General features: G+C 46.7%; 1 protein-coding gene and 1 pseudogene across 7 annotated transcripts in view; one reads left to right on the forward strand and one right to left on the reverse strand.

Moving 5' to 3' along the window:
- DCAF7 (DDB1 and CUL4 associated factor 7) overlaps nt 1-16,944 on the forward strand; it is a 42,446-nt gene that overhangs the window by 20,401 nt on the left and 5,101 nt on the right. For 3 of the 7 annotated variants that reach the window (XR_012426008.1, XR_285436.3, XR_012426009.1), the window contains 4 exons: nt 4,238-4,447; nt 6,578-6,695; nt 10,356-10,593; nt 15,579-15,642. Coding sequence is in view for 3 of the 7 variants with exons in the window: in XM_045374604.3 (XP_045230539.1) it covers nt 4,238-4,447; nt 6,578-6,695; nt 10,356-10,528 (501 nt within the window). In the remaining 4 variants the exon portion in view is untranslated. Of the gene's footprint in view, nt 1-4,237; nt 4,448-6,577; nt 6,696-10,355; nt 15,643-16,944 lie in introns of those variants that run through there. The other 4 variants (XM_045374604.3, XM_005584637.4, XR_010581933.2 and 1 more) reach the window with 3 other exon arrangements.
- Nucleotides 53-875, reverse strand: LOC102129267 (INO80 complex subunit C pseudogene; annotated as a pseudogene).

Genomic DNA, 16,944 nt, shown 5'->3' on the forward strand with positions numbered 1-16,944 from the left:
ATTGTTCTTTTCATGCTAGATGTTGCTTTTTTTTTTTTAATGAAAAGTATAGTTATTGTATTTTCTTGTCAAACACCTTTACTTGAGGCAACAACTGAAGTATAATTTAATTCAGCAGGAAATATCACACTTGGAGGGAAAACACACACTCAAAAAAACCCTTAAATGAAAGCCAAACATTCTTTCCAAGGCACAGCACTGGCATTTTCAGATTGACAGCAGAACGAGTTTGTTTCCATGAAACAAAATCACGAGTCCAGAGTCTGTTTTTGAAACAGCTTTCCATTTCATCTCCTTTTCTCGGGCTCAGGGAACGATGCTTGTGGCCTTCCTCAGGGACAGGTAGCCGGTGACGACGTCAGAGGGCAGCCTCTGAATGTAGGAAAACTTCAATGGTGCTGAACCGCGGTTTGCTCTGGGGGTCTGTGTAGTTGGCCTGAAACATCAGAATACTTCTTAGCTGGCTTAAAGGATGGAGGAGCATCAATACTGAAGTAGTTAGGATTGTTCAGTTGCCACGGCAATGCCCTTTCGGAAGCGAGGATTTGTTTCAGATTCTTCCAGGTTCTGTTCTTCTTACCAGCAGCTGCGCCACCATGGCCAGAGTGTACAAAGTTGGGATCCTTAAATGGCAAAGGTTTGGCAGCTTTTTCCACAGGTCCTGTGCTAAACTCAGAGAGTGCCACTTTATTCTCACTCATGGCTTCCATGCTGATACCCTGTGCAAAGCTGGAGGCAGACACTTTTTTCTTCTTACTGGCGCCATAGCCCCTGCCGCTGCTGCCATTGTGGGAAGGGCTGGCCAGCCTCTTCTTGCTGTTCCGGACTATTCTGGGAGTGGAAGTGGTGTCTACAATTGGAATTTGCGCTGCCATTGCACCCTGAGTCTTCCCCTGGTCCCCCCACCTCTTTCCCAGCACAGGCCCTGGAACTTCCTTTCCTGATGTTGCTGTTTTTTAATAATGAAGTCTCTTATAGAGGAGCTGGGAACTGATGTAATTAAAAAATAACTTTAGAGTAATACTTATCTTGAAATAGATTAGATTTGGGGAGGAAGGAAGAGAGACAGGAAGAGAAAAAAGTTTCTGAGAGACAAACCTAATTATCCATTTTTCTCTATAAATGTTTTATAAAATCCTAAATCTTTATACGTTCATTACTGTTGGCAATGGAGGCAATGGAATATATTTTACTTTGATGGTGATGCTTCTGTGTTTATTGGGAAAACTGAGGAGAACTATTTGTGATTGCTTTTTTTTTTTTGAGACAAAGTTTTCCTCTTGTTGCCCAGGCTGGAGTGCAATGGTGCAATCTGGGCTCACTGCAACCTCCGCCTTCTGGGTTCAAGTGATTCTCCTGCCTCAGCTTCCGGAGTAGCGGGGATTACAGGTGACCGCCACCACGCCTGGCTAATTTTTGTATTTTTTAGCAGAGACAGGGTTTCACCATGTTGGCCAGGATGGTCTCGAACTCCTGACCTCAGGTGATCCACCCACCTTGGCCTCCCAAAGTGCTGGGATTACAGGCGTGAGCCACCACGCCCAGCCAATTGCATTTTAATCAAAGCATTCTTCTCAGTGATTTTAGAAAATCCCCATAAATCTTTTCCTCCTAGAGTCGTTGCATGCTCCTGGTACTCTCATCTCCTATGGGTACTATTTCCTTTTCTTTTCTACCTTACCCTGCACAGCTAGGGGTATTAATATCTGTACAGATAAAAAGAATGCCTTGACCTTAGGTCAGAAACTTGAGGTTGTCAACAGCATAGGAAGATGTGACCCAGGTTATCATTCTTAGTAAGGGGTTGTCTTTGGCTTTCTATACTCCTAAGGGTAATAAGCCCTGTTACAAAACTTCTAGACTTGACTGCTGCTAAACCAGGGGTCAAATGAAGAGTTTGTGCCGCAGAGAGGACCAGTAAGGAACTTCTGGAAACCCTCTTGGTATCAAGTTGAACAAGCTGCTACATTTTAGTTATATGACACCTTAGCCTGCTGTTGTCTGTTAGGTCCAACCCAGAAAATGGGAACTACTCTTAAGTATTTGAACTGCGGGGATTTAATCTAGGGGCTGCTTGTACAGAAGATGGTAAAGCTGAGAAGCCACATAGATAGCAGTGAGGTCATCCATAGAATGGGAGCAGCAGAAAGCTGCAGCTGCCTATGGGCCAGAAGGACCATGGGAGGAGGCAGGGTTCCTGGAGCCCAGGGGCTGGATTTACCTGGCAGAGACGCTTCTAGGCACAGAGAGAGGGGAGGAGAAATACCTTAGCTTCTCTCTGCTTCCCATCATCCAGTTTCCCACCAAAGCCTCCCATGGCTGAACCAGCCGGAAGCAGCAAGCAGATCTGAGAGCCTGCCAAATGCACACTGTAGGAATCAGTTCTCTTGTGATGCAGAGAAGAGCAGGGAGAAAGGCCAGGAATGGATCTTGGCAGCAGACAGGCTTAGATCGGCAGCCTTGTCTTGAAGGAAAGAGCCTGAGAAAGGATAGTGGCTCTAGAGAAACAGTAATAGCACCTTTCTAGCACCTTTGATTTTTCTCAGTCTACCTTTCTCTAGGAAGAGACTTGTTTGGAAGGCTCTCATTGGTACCTGGCAGATCACTGTAGAAGAGAGTTTAGTGTACTTGGGAGTTGCCACCTTCCCTTGGTTTCCCAGTGAACCATGCTGGTGGAGCACTGAAGGAGCAGTCACTTAGAGCTAAGAGAGCGTTACACACTCGGCCACACTGCCCATGGCACCTATGGCATCTCTGTCCCTGAGGGTTACCAGGAGCTGGCATTGGGGGGTATACAATAAACACGGCTGTGCCTTAAAGCAGCTGTACAGTACTAGACAAAGCCTCGATCTGTCAGGCATGTCAGGCCTGGGTGCCTCCTTGTTGATGACTGGCCCAGTCCCTTTTGAACCACTTCTACTTCCGGCCATAGAAGAACAAGCATAATTTCTTCATAGCCAGAAAAAAAAGGAACTCATGAGGTTAAATAGCAATAGATGCTCATTTGGCAGTGTCCCTCAGTAGGCAGAACCTCAACACTGGAGCTGCAATATTTAGTGAGAAATTCTAGTCTTGTCTCCCCAGAAGTCATCTGTCATTATCCCCAGAAGATGAGTTTTGTTTGGCATTAGCTTTTCTATTTCTGTTTCTCTCTCTACTTGTCTGTCTCTGGCTTTCTCTTTGCCCCTCTTCATCCTCTTTTTTTTTTTTCCAGACAGAGTCTTGCTCTGTCCCAGGCCGGAGTGCAGTGGTGCAATCTCGGCTCACTGTAATTTCCACCTCCCGAGTTCAAGCAATTCTCCTGCCACAGCCTCCTGAGTAGCTGGGATTACAGGTGCCAGCCACCATGCCCAGCTAATTTTTTTGTATTTTTAGTAGAGACAGGGTTTCACTGTGTTGGCCAGGATGGTCTTGATCTCTTGACCTTGTGATCCGCCTGCCTCAGCCTCACAAAGTGCTGGGATTACAGGTGTGAGCCACCGCACCTGGCCTTCGTCCTCTCTTTCTCTGAAGCTCTCCATTGCTCTCTGCCTCTATTTCCTCATAGATGTTAGTGATATGCAATGTTTGCAGCAAATAAAAGCAGAAAACAGTGATTTAGAACCTAAATTGATTCACTTATGATCACAAACCAACTAGGAGAAGAAACAACATGTCCTAGGACAAGAGGGTGCTACTAAACCTATTTGTGAATACAGGAACATCTAGGCCTCTCATGACTCAAAATTTCTGTTACCTCTTTCTTGCACATGAGTCTCAGGTCCAGGTTTCACAGTAGAATCAGCTTGGCTGCTATTCAGTGACCACAGGAGGGCTGCTTTCACCTCTGTGATTGATGATCTAGGACTTAATGGGCTCATAGACCTGCCTCTGATTGTGCATAAGGCCCAGGAAATAAATGTCTCATTCTTGTCGTGTGGCAGAAGACAGCCACTGTTCTGTTGGTCAGCAGGGTATGTGCCTTTGTTTTATCTCAGGGGTTGGAGGAAGAAGATTTGGAAAGCAGGAATGTGGGAAGAAACCAGCCAATTTCTATAGCAGAATGATCCTCCATCTTTGGAAAGCCACGGATACTAGAACTGTCAGGTTTCAGTACTCACAGACACTGTTTGGGCTTCATTTACCTGCTTCTGTGTCATGAGCGAGGTTTAGATGAACTTGACGTGGCAGATTTCCCTCCTATAGGAAGAAGAGGTAATGGATCTGAATCTGACCGGAGCTTCTTGTTCACCAACAGGTCTATGATATTGCATTTAGCCGGGCCGGGGGTGGCAGGGACATGTTTGCCTCTGTGGGTGCTGATGGCTCCGTGCGGATGTTTGACCTCCGCCATCTAGAACACAGCACCATCATTTACGAAGACCCACAGCATCACCCGCTGCTTCGCCTCTGCTGGAACAAGCAGGACCCTAACTACCTGGCCACCATGGCCATGGATGGAATGGAGGTGAGCACTCCCCTCAGGCTACCATGGGCCCTGCCTAACTTCAGCAGTGCCTAGTGTTTCTAGAAGGCTGCTTCTCAGTTGGAGCAGTTTGGCCCCCGGAGTATCTTTGGGAATGTCTGGAGGCATTTTTGGTTGTCACAACTCTGGAGACACAGTTGGTACTATGGTATCTAGGGGGTAGACCAGGGAGGCTGCTAAATATCCTACAGTGCCCAGGACAGTCCCTCAGCAAAGTATATCCAACCTAAAATGACAGCAGTCCCGGGACTGAGAAAGCCTGATTTGGAACAAGAATTACTTGTTAAGAACTTTTAATTTTTGCAGAGTTGGAGTTAGCCAGGAAAAGCAATATCTAAAGAGTAAACCAGGCCGGGCGCGGTGGCTGAAGCCTGTAATCCCAGCACTTTGGGAGGCCGAGACGGGCGGATCACGAGGTCAGGAGATCAAGACCATCCTGGCTAACACAGTGAAACCCCGTCTCTACTAAAAAATACAAAAATCTAGCCGGGCGAGGTAGCAGGCGCCTGTAGTCCCAGCTACTCGGGAGGCTGAGGCAGGAGAATGGCGTGAACCCGGGAGGCGGAGCTTGCAGTGAGCTGATATCCGGCCACTGCACTCCAGCCTGGGCCACAGAGCGAGACTCCGCCAAAAAAAAAAAAAGAGTAAACCAACTCGTATGTGCCTATGGTGCTGAGTGAAAAAGCAGATTTTTCTCTTCTGTAGTCTGGACGGATTCATCCAGCTTCAGCAAACAGATGTAGAAATGTCAGCTCTCTGGCTGGGCGCTCTGGCTCACACCTGTAATCCCAACACTTTGGGAGGCCAAGGCAGGCGGATCACGAAGTCAAGAGATCGAGACCATCCTGGCCAACATGGTGAAACCCTGTCTCTACTAAAAATACAAAAATTAGCTAGGTGTGGTGGCGTACGCCTATAGTTCCAGCTATTCAGGAGACTGAGGCAAGAGAATCGCTTGAACCTGGTAGGCAGAGGTTGCAATAAGCCGAGATCGTGCCATTGCACTCCAGCCTGGGAGACAGAGCGAGACTCCGTCTAAAAAAAAAAAAAAAAAGGCTGGGCGCAGTGGCTCACACCTGTAATCCCAGCACTTTGGGAGGCCAAGGCGGGCAGGAGATTAAGACCTTCCTAGCTAACATGGTGAAACCCCATCTCTACTAAAAAAAAAAAAAACCAAAACATTAGCTGGGCGTGGTGGCAGGTGCCTGTAGTCCCAGCTACTCGGGGAGGCTGAGGCAGGAGAATGGTTTGAACCCAGGAGGTGGAGCTTGCAGTGAGTGGAGATCGCATCACTGCACTCCAGCCTGGGTGACAGAGGGAGACTCTGTCTCAAAAAAAAAAAAAAAAAGGCCGGGCGCGGTGGCTCAAGCCTGTAATCCCAGCACTTTGGGAGGCCGAGACGGGCGGATCACGAGGTCAGGAGATCGAGACCATCCTGGCTAACACGGTGAAACCCCGTCTCTACTAAAATATACAAAAAACTAGCCGGGCGAGGTGGCGGGCGCCTGTAGTCCCAGCTACTCGGGAGGCTGAGGCAGGAGAATGGCGTAAACCCGGGAGGCGGAGCTTGCAGTGAGCTGAGAGATCCGGCCACTGCACCCCAGCCTGGGCGACAGAGCAAGACTCTGTCTCAAAAAAAAAAAAAAAAAAAAAAGAAAAGAAAAGGAAAAAGAAATGGCAGCTCTCTCTAGTCTGTTACTTGATAAAATAGGTGAATTGTGGGTGGGGAGAATGCATTGGTTGTCCTTGGTTTGGTGGCGTTAGTGCCTCAGATTCTGCTTTGGCTGGGCTCTCATTCCATTCAGCTGAGATGCCTAGAATTTCTTACCACGTGCACCTGCTGGGATCCAGGATTACCCAGACTCCTGTTGCCTGTTTCTGCATCTCCCCTATCAGTCTAAAGGCCCAGTGTTGCTCAAGATAGAGACTATAAACTACCCGTGTCCTTTGTCTTGTTTTCCCTCAATCCTATGAAAATCCTGTCTCTCATGTTCTTTAAATCCAGGAATTAAAAAGTTACGCCTAAAAAGATTTTTTGCATGTGGGTAGTGTTTTTTGTTTTTTTCTGTGAAACTCTGACGATCCCAGGCCTTTTACTTATTATTTCCGCAGGTGGTGATTCTAGATGTCCGAGTTCCCTGCACACCTGTCGCCAGGTTAAACAACCATCGAGCATGTGTCAACGGCATTGCTTGGGCCCCACATTCATCCTGCCACATCTGCACTGCAGGTAATCATGGTGGGGAGAAAGGAATCTGGGAGGGATGGAGGAAATCTCTTGGCTCCTTAGAATTGTAGTTGTTACTGTTTTCTAAGGACGGTCTTGTGAGATTTATATAAAATGACTAGTTGGAGCCTCTCCACACTTGTGAAATTCAATCAGTACAAATTTTTAGACGATCTTGTACCTTCATGGACATCAGAGCATCTTCCATATACAATTTACATCATGTGTCAGTTACAGGCCTGTGCCTTGTACTGTCCCCCTGAAATCTGGGTGGCACAGAGGACTCAATTCCAGGAATATGGAGAAAGGGAGGCATCTCTCATGGATGTCACAGAATCTTTGGGACTGCGAAGATCAACATCTCCATGGGACCTTTCAGGTTTCACTTTAACAAACCGACAGTGAGCTCTAGACACATCGGAGGGCCTCACAGAATTTTGCCTGGTTGTGGTGTGTGACTTGTGGTTTTCATTTCACTGTTTCCCAGACCAAAGCAAGCATCCCTTACTGGCCAGGCGCAGTGGCTCACGCCTGTAATCCCAGCACTTTGGGAGGCTGAGGCAGGTGGATCACCTGAGGTCGGGAGTTCGTGACCAGCCTGACAAACGTGGTGAAACCCTGTCTCTACTAAAAATACAAAAAAAATTAGGCATAGTGACACACAGCTGTAGTTCAAGCTACTTGGTATTGAGGCAGGAGAATCACTTGAACCCAGGAGGTGGAGGTTGCAGTGACCAGAGATTATGCTACTGCCTTCCAGCTGGGGCAACAGAGCGAGACTCTGCCTCCAAAAAAAAGAAAAAAAAGAGTACCCCTTAAAAATATGTTGGGCCAGGCACAGTGTCTCAGGCCTGTAATTGCAGCACTTTGGGAGGCTAAGGTGGGAGGATTCCTTGAGACCAAGAGTTCGAGACCAGCCTGGACAGTATAGTGAAACCTCATCTCTACAAAAAGTTAAAAAAACTATCTGGGTGTAGTGGTGAATTGCTATAGTCCTAGCTACTTAGAGGCTGAGGTGAGAGGATCGCTTGAGCCCAGGAGTCTGAGGTTACAGTGAGCTATGATTGTGCCACTGCACTCCAACCTGGGCAACCAAGGAAGACTCTGCCTCTAAAATAAATTTTAAAAAAAGAAAAGAAAGGCCGGGTGCAGTGGCTCATGCCTGTAATACCAGCACTTTGGGAGGCCGAGGCAGGTGGATCATGAGGTCAGGAGATCAAGACCATCCTGACCAACGTGGTGAAGCCCCATCTCTACTAAAAATACAAAAATTAGCCGGGCATGGTGGTGCGCGCCTGTAGTCCCGGCTACTTGGGAGGCTGAGGCAGGAGAATCGCTTGAACCCAGGAGGTGGAGGTTGCAGTGAGCTGAGATCGTGCCATTACCCTCTATCCTGGTGACAGAGTGAGACTCCATCTCAGAAAAAAAAGAAAAGAAAAATATGCTGTTTGTCAATGCACTTTTATTGTAGAAATACTGCGAATCTGATATTAAAAATGAAAACAGTACAGAGGCATATTTAGAGCAAGGTGAAGGTCATCTTTTCTCCTTGCTATATCATTTCTGCCTCCATCCCACTCTGCATAGATGACCTCTGTCAACAGGTAATGTATCTCCTTCCAGACCCTTTTGGTATACATTTGGGGGTGTACATCCACGCCCTCAAATACAACTATATACCTCTTCCTTTTGCACTGAGAGGATTCTGTCCTAGCCCTGTGGTGGTTTACTGCTTAACTTTTTTAGTGTGTTTTTTTTTCTTCTCCTCACTAATCAGTAGCCTTATAATGGACAAGATTCGTTATGGAGTCCAAGAAGCAATGTACTGTGGTGTTTTTCTGCCATTTGAGCATTATTTGGAAAGCATGAAGCTTTTCCTGATTTTGGCCCTCTGCTCATGCCTGTATGTCTCCTTGAAGAGCAGTTGGGGGCCTGCTGCTGCCTTCTGTACCTCAGATTGTGGTTTGTCTTCTTCATTATTGCCTTTTTTTTTTTTTTTTTTTTTTTTTTTTTCCCAGCGGTGTGGATAGGGAGGGATAGAAGAAGCAGAAAAGAAAGGTGTCATCCATTATTCATGGAAAGTAGGACTGGCCCCATAGAAGCCCCATTTTCTGCTCCTGGCTTCTCCCTTTGTCCGGCTCGCTGTTTTGTGTGTTGCACCTGCCTTGAGCCCCTTCAACCGAAGGAACTGTTGCTCAAGTGTGCTCAGTTGAGCATTGAGGAAAAGGGGCTTAGTGCTTTAGAGGTGCAATTCCCTGACCTCTTGGCATTGATTATCCCTGGGAGAGGGATCTTGCACCTGGCCCAGATTATGCGGCCTTGGCAGGAGACTGGTATTGCCCACAATTGACCTATTAGGGTTTAGTTTATTCAGATTTTCTGTGTATGTGAGACCAGCTTTCATCAGAATGTATGGCAGAGTCAGGGTACACTGCAGCTCTGAAGGCCATTGCCTTTTTTTTTCTTTTTTTAAAATTAACTTACTATTTTGATTATAAAAGTAATATAGGCCGGGTGCAGTGGTTCATGCCTGTAATCCCAGCATTTTGGGAGGCCGAGGCAGGAGAATCGCTTGAACCTGGGAGGCGTTGGTTACAGTGAGCTGAGATCGCACCATTATGCTCAAGCCTGGGTGACAGAACAAGACTCCATTTAAAAAAAAAAAAAAGTTATATAAGCACATTACGGATCACTTAGGAACTAGAGAAAAGTAAACGTAACTCCTAACCTTGTCATCTTAGTATTGCCATCATTCTCATTTTAATATATTTCCTTCTAGTCATTTTTCATGTGCTTTTATATATTTAAGGTGATTACCATCTTTCTGGTGTTTCCCATAGCTATTTTCTTGGATTTTTTTTTTTTTTTTTTTTTTTCTGAGATGAAGTCTCACTCTGTTGCCCAGGCTGGAGTGCAATGGCACCATCTTGGCTCACTGCAACCTCTGCCTCCTGAGTTCAAGCGATTCTCCTGCCTCAGCCACCCGAGTAGCTGAGATTACAGGTGTGCACCACCACATCTGGCTAATTTGTAATTTTTTTTTTTTTTTTTTTAATAAAGATAGGGTTTCACCATGTTGGCCAGGCTGGTCTTGAACTCCTGATCTCAAGTGATCCGCCTGCCTCGGCCTTCCAAAGTGCTGGGATTACAGGTGTGAGCCACCATGCCTGGCCAGGAAAGAATTTTTTAACAGCACATACCAACACTACTTTGTCAGTCTTCTTCTATATAACAACTCACTGAAGCATAAATGCCCATCAAACAGGGAAGAAACGCTCTCATTATATTGAATGATCAGGAAGGATCTTTATAACCACTCAAGTATTTTAAGTGGCTACAAATGACATGTTTGGTATCCCCTTGTCCACTCCTGATACCTGACCCAGATGAGAAGGACTCATTCATGCAGTGGATAGAGCCTGGGGACATCTGGGAGATGGAGTCAGGGCCTAGATTTGAGTTCTGGCTCTGCCACTCACTTGGCTGAATAGCGCCTTAACATTTCTGAATCTCAGTTTCCTCATCGATAAAATGGGGGCTTAACATAGAACCGCCGTCACGGGGATGCGTGCTTTGTAAACTGTGAATTGCTCCTGAAATGCAGGGATCATCATCCCCATTGCCTCACTTGTGACCCTGCTTGCTGGCTTTCTTTGTCCCTAGCGGATGACCACCAGGCTCTCATCTGGGACATCCAGCAAATGCCCCGAGCCATCGAGGACCCTATCCTGGCCTACACAGCTGAAGGAGAGATCAACAATGTGCAGTGGGCATCAACTCAGCCCGACTGGATCGCCATCTGCTACAACAACTGCCTGGAGATACTCAGAGTGTAGTGTTGGTGGCGCTGTGCCCACGAGGCAGGGGCTTTTGTGTTTCCTGCCTCTGCCCCACCCCCAAAGTAAGAAGAAACATGTTTCCAGTGGCCAGTATGTCTTTCATTGCTTTGCACCCACTGTTACCAGAAGCTGCTCTAGGAGTTCCTGGCCAGTCACCCCATCGCCCTCTGTGGCAGACTCAGTGCTGTGTGGCGCCTCCTCAGCCCAGGGCTGAGTTTTAAGATTTTCTCTCCTTTCCTCTTCTTCTTTGGTTCCTCAATTAAAAATGTGTGTATATTTGTTTGTCAGGCATTGTGTTGAGGAGCAGTTCACACACTGGCTGTGTCTATTCCTCTGCCCAGGTGTCTCTGTCTGTTTGCTGCCCAAGGCAGCAGCCCACGTCTCGTCCATGTCCATGTTCGTTTAGCACTTACGTGGGAACAAATACCAATTTGTCTTTTCTCCTAGTATCAGTGTGTTTAACAAATTTTAACTTTGTATATTTGTTACCTATCAGGCTAATTTTTTTATGAGAAGAATTTTAATCTCCTGGCTCATTTCTTTGTCCTATAGTCCTCCCTCTTTGCACCTTCTTCTCTTCCTTCAGTGCCTGGAGCTGGTACTGGGCCCCTGGCCCCATGAGCAGTTTGCCTTCTTGAGTCACTGCCTGAGTAGTACACACCTGACCGGGAGTCCAAACCACCTTGGTGCTCTGAAGTCCACTGACTCATCACACCTTTCTTAGCCTGGCTCCTCTCAAGGGCATTCTGAGCTTCTAAACAGACATAGGAAGCCTGTGTTTACCCTGAAGCACCACTGTCTAGCCCCATTGGTTCCCACTGGGAGCATGGTAGAGCTGAGAGAGACAGGCTCTCAGGGTACCTGACTTGAGGGGAATTGTTTCAGGAAGCTAACTTCAAGCATATTTCCAGTACATTCTTTCAGAGTCTGTTTTTCCCTCCAAATATAAGCCCCAGGCCATTACACTTAGTGTCTTTTCAATGATAGGCAAGAATGATATCTGAGTTGAACTTCGGTGCTTCTGTTGGTTGAGTTTACTGTGCCTGGTAGTATATTGGGCACTCTTTGGATTGAGTGCTCTGAGGTGAGAGAGTCTTCCTCAGAGGCATCCTGCCTGTGCTTCCAACCCTGAACAAGACCTCACATAAGAGATGGACTGATCAACTGTGGCAACCCCGGGCTGTCAGGTGGATAGATAGCTAAAAAGCATTATACTGTGGGTAATGAAAAGGGAGGAAAAAAAAAAAAAAGAAGGAAAAGGAATTATAGACCCCCAGGGTTAGCCAGTTAAGAGCTCTCCCCACACCTGCCAATCCCTCTCTCCCCCAGTTAGGTTCTGAGCAGTATTGGACTTGTAGCCTGCGGTTGTCTTTTGACTTGCAGGCCGCAGGTGTCTTTCCGTTACGTGAGTGAGTTCCATGGAGGAGCAAGTGTGTGATTCCACTGTTAGATGAACCCTTGGGGCAGGCAGTTTGGGACGTGCTAGGGGGTGGGGTGGGGGGGAAGAAGTTGGCTGGTTCCTTGTGCTCTGCTCCAACCTGGAGGTTTTTAAGTCCCTCTGAATTGCTCATCTGAGATTAGTAGAGTAGGGGGCCTGAAGGAGATGATTTTGTCCTCTTTGGCTCTCACCTGCTTGAGAAGCAAAACAGTGAACTTTGTTCTTCTGGGCCCTTAAGCTTTTTTGGTTAAGTCTTCCTTTTCAGAAGTAGATGTCATTGTATGCCAAAAGTCTAGCTGTTTGCTTTACCATACAGGGACCTGTCCCAAGAAAAAGGCTCTTTTTTAGCCAGGGTATTTCCCCTTCTACCCTTTTACTTTGTTGTTCTGATTTTAGGACTCTGGCTGGCCATGTGCTTGCAGTTGCCTCTCCTGCATTTGCCACTGGATTTGCACTGCATCATTTGGAGATATAAAGCAAGCAGTTCTTGGTCAGAACCCTCCTCTGCTTTTCGTTGTGTTTGAAATGGTTACTGGGTCCTTCTCTCAAGGGTAGCAAGGCCAAGCTGATGGCTGCTTGTTTAGGAGGCCATCAGTTCCTTCTTGTGGAGAAGGGTCTGAAATGGAAGTCAGTGGTAGAAGGGGCTGGTCTGCCAGGCAGGGCTTACATCCACTGAGTTCTGAGATTCCTTTCCTGATCTGCACCTAAGCTTGGTCTGTATGGTGGAATTTGTCAGCTGGAACTCAGAAACAACAACTTGAAAAAAATAATAATAATTAGAATATATTTGCGTAAGATAGATATTTACTCTGGAAACCAACAACTTTTGAGATTTCCCTTGCCCTGTGGACGCCCAGCCCCTGTCATCCTTCCTTAGGTCCTGCAGTGCAGTCTTCCCCTGAATCCCACTGGGGACCCAGGGGAGACTCCACCCCCCTAAGCAAACGCACACATACTCACAGTTGGTGAGTTGCTGGTCTTTGAATCCCAGCTCTCTTACCCTCCCTTTACTTCACCAGCCCGACAACCCATGACTTAGGAGGGGATTTCTCCTGTCTCAGGATTTAGAAAGCCTCCAAGCCAGCCATGCTCCAGAAAGCACAGATCTGTTGTAGTTGCAAAAACAACTCTCTGTAATTTGTTGAGGTTCTCAAATTGACAGCCAGCGAGACTGGGTGGGAGGCCCTGGATCTGTTCTCGCTGACTGCAGGAGGAGCAGCCGCTAGGACTTTACCAGGAAGCCCACGTGGAGGCTCCGCCAGGCTGTGGCCCAGCTGGTGATGGCCCTTTTGCTCTTGGCAGCCTGAGGCACAGCTGCCTGTATTGTCCTCATCTGTTCTGACGGAAGGATGGAGGTGCTGAATAAATTAGGCCTCCGGCCTCTACCACCAGAGAGCCTTCTCCAGAATGGGTCCAGGTCATTCAAGGACCTGAAGTTTTTATGCTCAGGAGCATTGGAATCCTCTTCTTCTAGGGAGGAATTAGCCTGCAAGGTTAGGACTTGAAGAGGGAAGATATCTAATAACTGGGCGAGGCTGGGCACGGTGGCTCACACCTGTAATCCCAGCACTTTGGGAGGCTGAGGCAGGCAGATCACGTGGTCAGGAGATCAAGACCATCCTGGCTAACACGGTGAAACCCCGTCTCTACTAAAAATACAAAAACAATTAGCCAAGGGTGGTGGCGGGCGCCTGTAGTCCCAGCTACTTGGGAGGCTGAGACAGGAGAATGGCGTGAACCCAGGAGGCGGAGCTCGCAGTGAGCCGAGATCGTGCCACTACACTCCAGCTTGGGCAACAGAGCAAGACTGCGTCTCAAAAAAATAAAATAAAAATAACTGGGCAAAAATTTCTTATAAATCCAGGATTGGCTGTCAGAGAACTGGCTAAGATTCAGGAAGAAATAAAAAATTCAGACTCCTACAAGGTTTTGATGACAACTAGGGCCGAAATTTTAGGAGGAGATGTAGGATGCAGGAGAAAATAAAAATGTTTTCTTTAAATCAGAGGAGGAAATAGTAGAGGTCAGTGAAGGTCTGGGGTAGGAAAACATTCAGACTGTCCATTGTATGACTGTGGAGTGAGACTGCCCTTAGCCTGGGTCAGCCTTCCTGGGCCATAAATTGGGCATCTGTGATGCTAGGTACCTATGGGAACAAGATGACAGCTCAGAGCAGCCATGGGTGATACTTGGTGGTAAAAAACCTACAGGCGTTGGGGGTCCCATGATTGTTCCAGACCATGGCTCTTCTTGGTTGTGGGTTTGTTACAGAGCAGGAGAAGCAGAGGTTATAACAGTTATGCAGACTTTCCCTTCCATTTTCTCTTTTCTCTTCCCCTTGCCTTTCCACTGTTTCTTCCTGCTGCCACCTGGGCCTTGAATTCCTGGGCCATGAAGACATGTAGGAGCTGCAGGGTTTACCACATGTGGGAGGGCAGCCCAGTACTGTCCCTCTACCTTCCCCACTTTGAGAATATGGCAACCTCTTCCATTCCTGGCTTGGGGTAGGGGAGACCATTGAAGTAGAAGCCTCAAAGTAGACTTTTCCCTTTACTGTGTGTACTCCAGGACGAAGAAGGAAGGTCATTCTTGATACTTAGATTGGTTTTCCCAGGGAAGAGGGCGGAGCAGAGTAAAGTCACTGTGAACCTTGGGCCAGGTCCTGGCTGGGCCAGCTCCTGAGAGCATCTCGTGTTGCAGAGCCTTGCCCACTTCACCCACCTGCACCCTCTCCCCCTCCCACGGTATCACTGCTGCTAATGGTCAAAGTCAAATGTGTGGCCACATGGGATGGGCCAGGTCCTCTCAGGCTACTTTCTGGATGTCATTTTTAAAATATGGGAACATGCAGGTGCCTTCCCAAAGAGGCTTGGACTGGTATTATATCCAACCAGAAACAAATAAGCTAAAGAAAGTTTAAACTCAAGAAGAAATATGTTGACAGTATGTAACAGCTGGAAAGTTTATAGGCACCCACCTTTGGAAGAAGTGATTATGAACTTGTGATATCTACTATTTAAAAGAAATGTTCTCACCTTGGGTTGATTATGGTGTACCATGTGTTATGAAAATTGTTGAGCTGAAGCTTTGAATCGCTTTAGTTGAGTCTGACTCACTTGCTTTGGTTCCTGTGTATTTTATTACCCCTCTTGTCAGTGACTTTCCTTCCCCACCCCACCCAGAGTGAATTTGTAGCATGATTGTGTAAACCTCTGTGTAGAAAATGGAGATTTCTTGCTCTGAAATGTTAAGCTCTAACTGATCCATTTCTGTGCCCTTTAGCCTAGTATGTCTGAACTTCCATTCTTGTTATATATTTAAACTTTCCCTCTATATTATAGGTTTTGTGGCATCCATGGTCAGGTGGAGAGGAAGCTGCCCCTTGCAGAACTGTACTGTAATATTTTTCTTTTATAAATATTTTCACAGGACTGATTGTACACAGGGCTTGTAATAAAATTTTAACACTGTGCTGTGAAACAACTATGGGGAATCTCCATTGAAGGCTACTTCAAGGGCACCTGAAAGTGGAGTGTTATAGCTATGACTTTCTATTTCTTGTTTCCTAAGTAAATTAAACCTAATTTTCACCCTTTCATTCTGTTTCAGCCTCCTGTATAAGAAGTACCGTATTTTCTGCCCATCATACTTTGTAATAAAACTTGAACATGTATAGATTGACTGAATTGCTTTTTGTGACGAATTCAGTTCTTCCCATTTTGTCACTTTGGTCATGTTCCATAGACAGTGGCAGTGCCCCAGCCCGAGCCGGGCAGTCTACTCATCACCTTTTATATCCTGTTTGGTCATTCACTTGTTATTCAGTGGAGCACCTCCTCTCTGCCAGGGGACATGGGCCTCAAGTTGGTTGCAGTCTACCAGAGGAGACATCGACATAAATACCTGTGGCTGGGCACAGTGGCCTGTGATTCCAGCTGAGGCATGGGGCAGGCTGAGGTGGGAGCATCACTTGAGGCCAGGAGTTCAAGACCAGCCTTTGCAACATAGCAAGACCCTGTCTCAATCAATCAGTAATTTTTATTTAAAAAAAAATTTTTTTAGCCAGACTGAGATCTAAGACAAATTTTTTTTTTGGCATTTATTTATTTATTTATTTATTTATTTATTTGAGATGGAGTCTCACTCTGTCACCCAGGCTGGAGTGCAGTGGCACAATCTCGGCTCACTGCAACCTCCACCTGCCTGTTCAAGCTATTCTCCTGCCTCAGCCTCCTGAGTAGCTGAGATTACAGGCACGCACCACCACACCCAACTAATTTTTGTATTTTTAGTAGAGACAGGGTTTCACCGTGTTGGTCAGGTTGGTCTCAAACTCCTGACCTCGTGATCTGCCTGTCTCAGCCTCCCAAAGTGCTGGGATTACAGGCATGAGCCACTGCGCCTGACATTTATTTTAATAGTTTTGGGGGAACAAGTGGTTTTTGGTGATGTGGATAATAAGTTTTTTTAATGGTGATTTCTGAGATTTTGGTGTACCCATCACCCGAGCAGTGTACACTGTACCCAATTGGTAGTCTTTTATCCCTACCCCCCCCCGCCCAAATTAATTTTTAAAAGACAAGAACAAAACAAAAAAATCCAAATTCTTGCATTGTTGTGCAATAATGGATGTGTTTAGGCATCACCCCTCAGGAGGAGGCGATCACCTCTGCCTGGGAGGGAGCCGCATGGGGTCAGCGAAAACAACTCAAGATGGATGCCTAAGCTGCGTTTGGAAGGCTGAGCAGGAGTTCTCTGGGAGTAGGGAATGTCCTTAAGGCAGAGGGAACACCCAAGTGCAAATCTGTAGAGGCAAGAAAGTATGGTCATATTTAGAGAATTGCAGGTTGAGGTGGGGTGAATAGTGGGAAATGTAGCTAGAGAGGTATACAGGAGCCAAGGCAGGGAAAGTCTCATGCTTTGCAGAAATTTTAGACATTACACTCCTGTATGATCCCGGAAAATATACACAGAG

Source organism: Macaca fascicularis, chromosome 16 (genome assembly GCF_037993035.2).
Source record: "Macaca fascicularis isolate 582-1 chromosome 16, T2T-MFA8v1.1".
Lineage (NCBI taxonomy): Eukaryota > Metazoa > Chordata > Mammalia > Primates > Cercopithecidae > Macaca > Macaca fascicularis.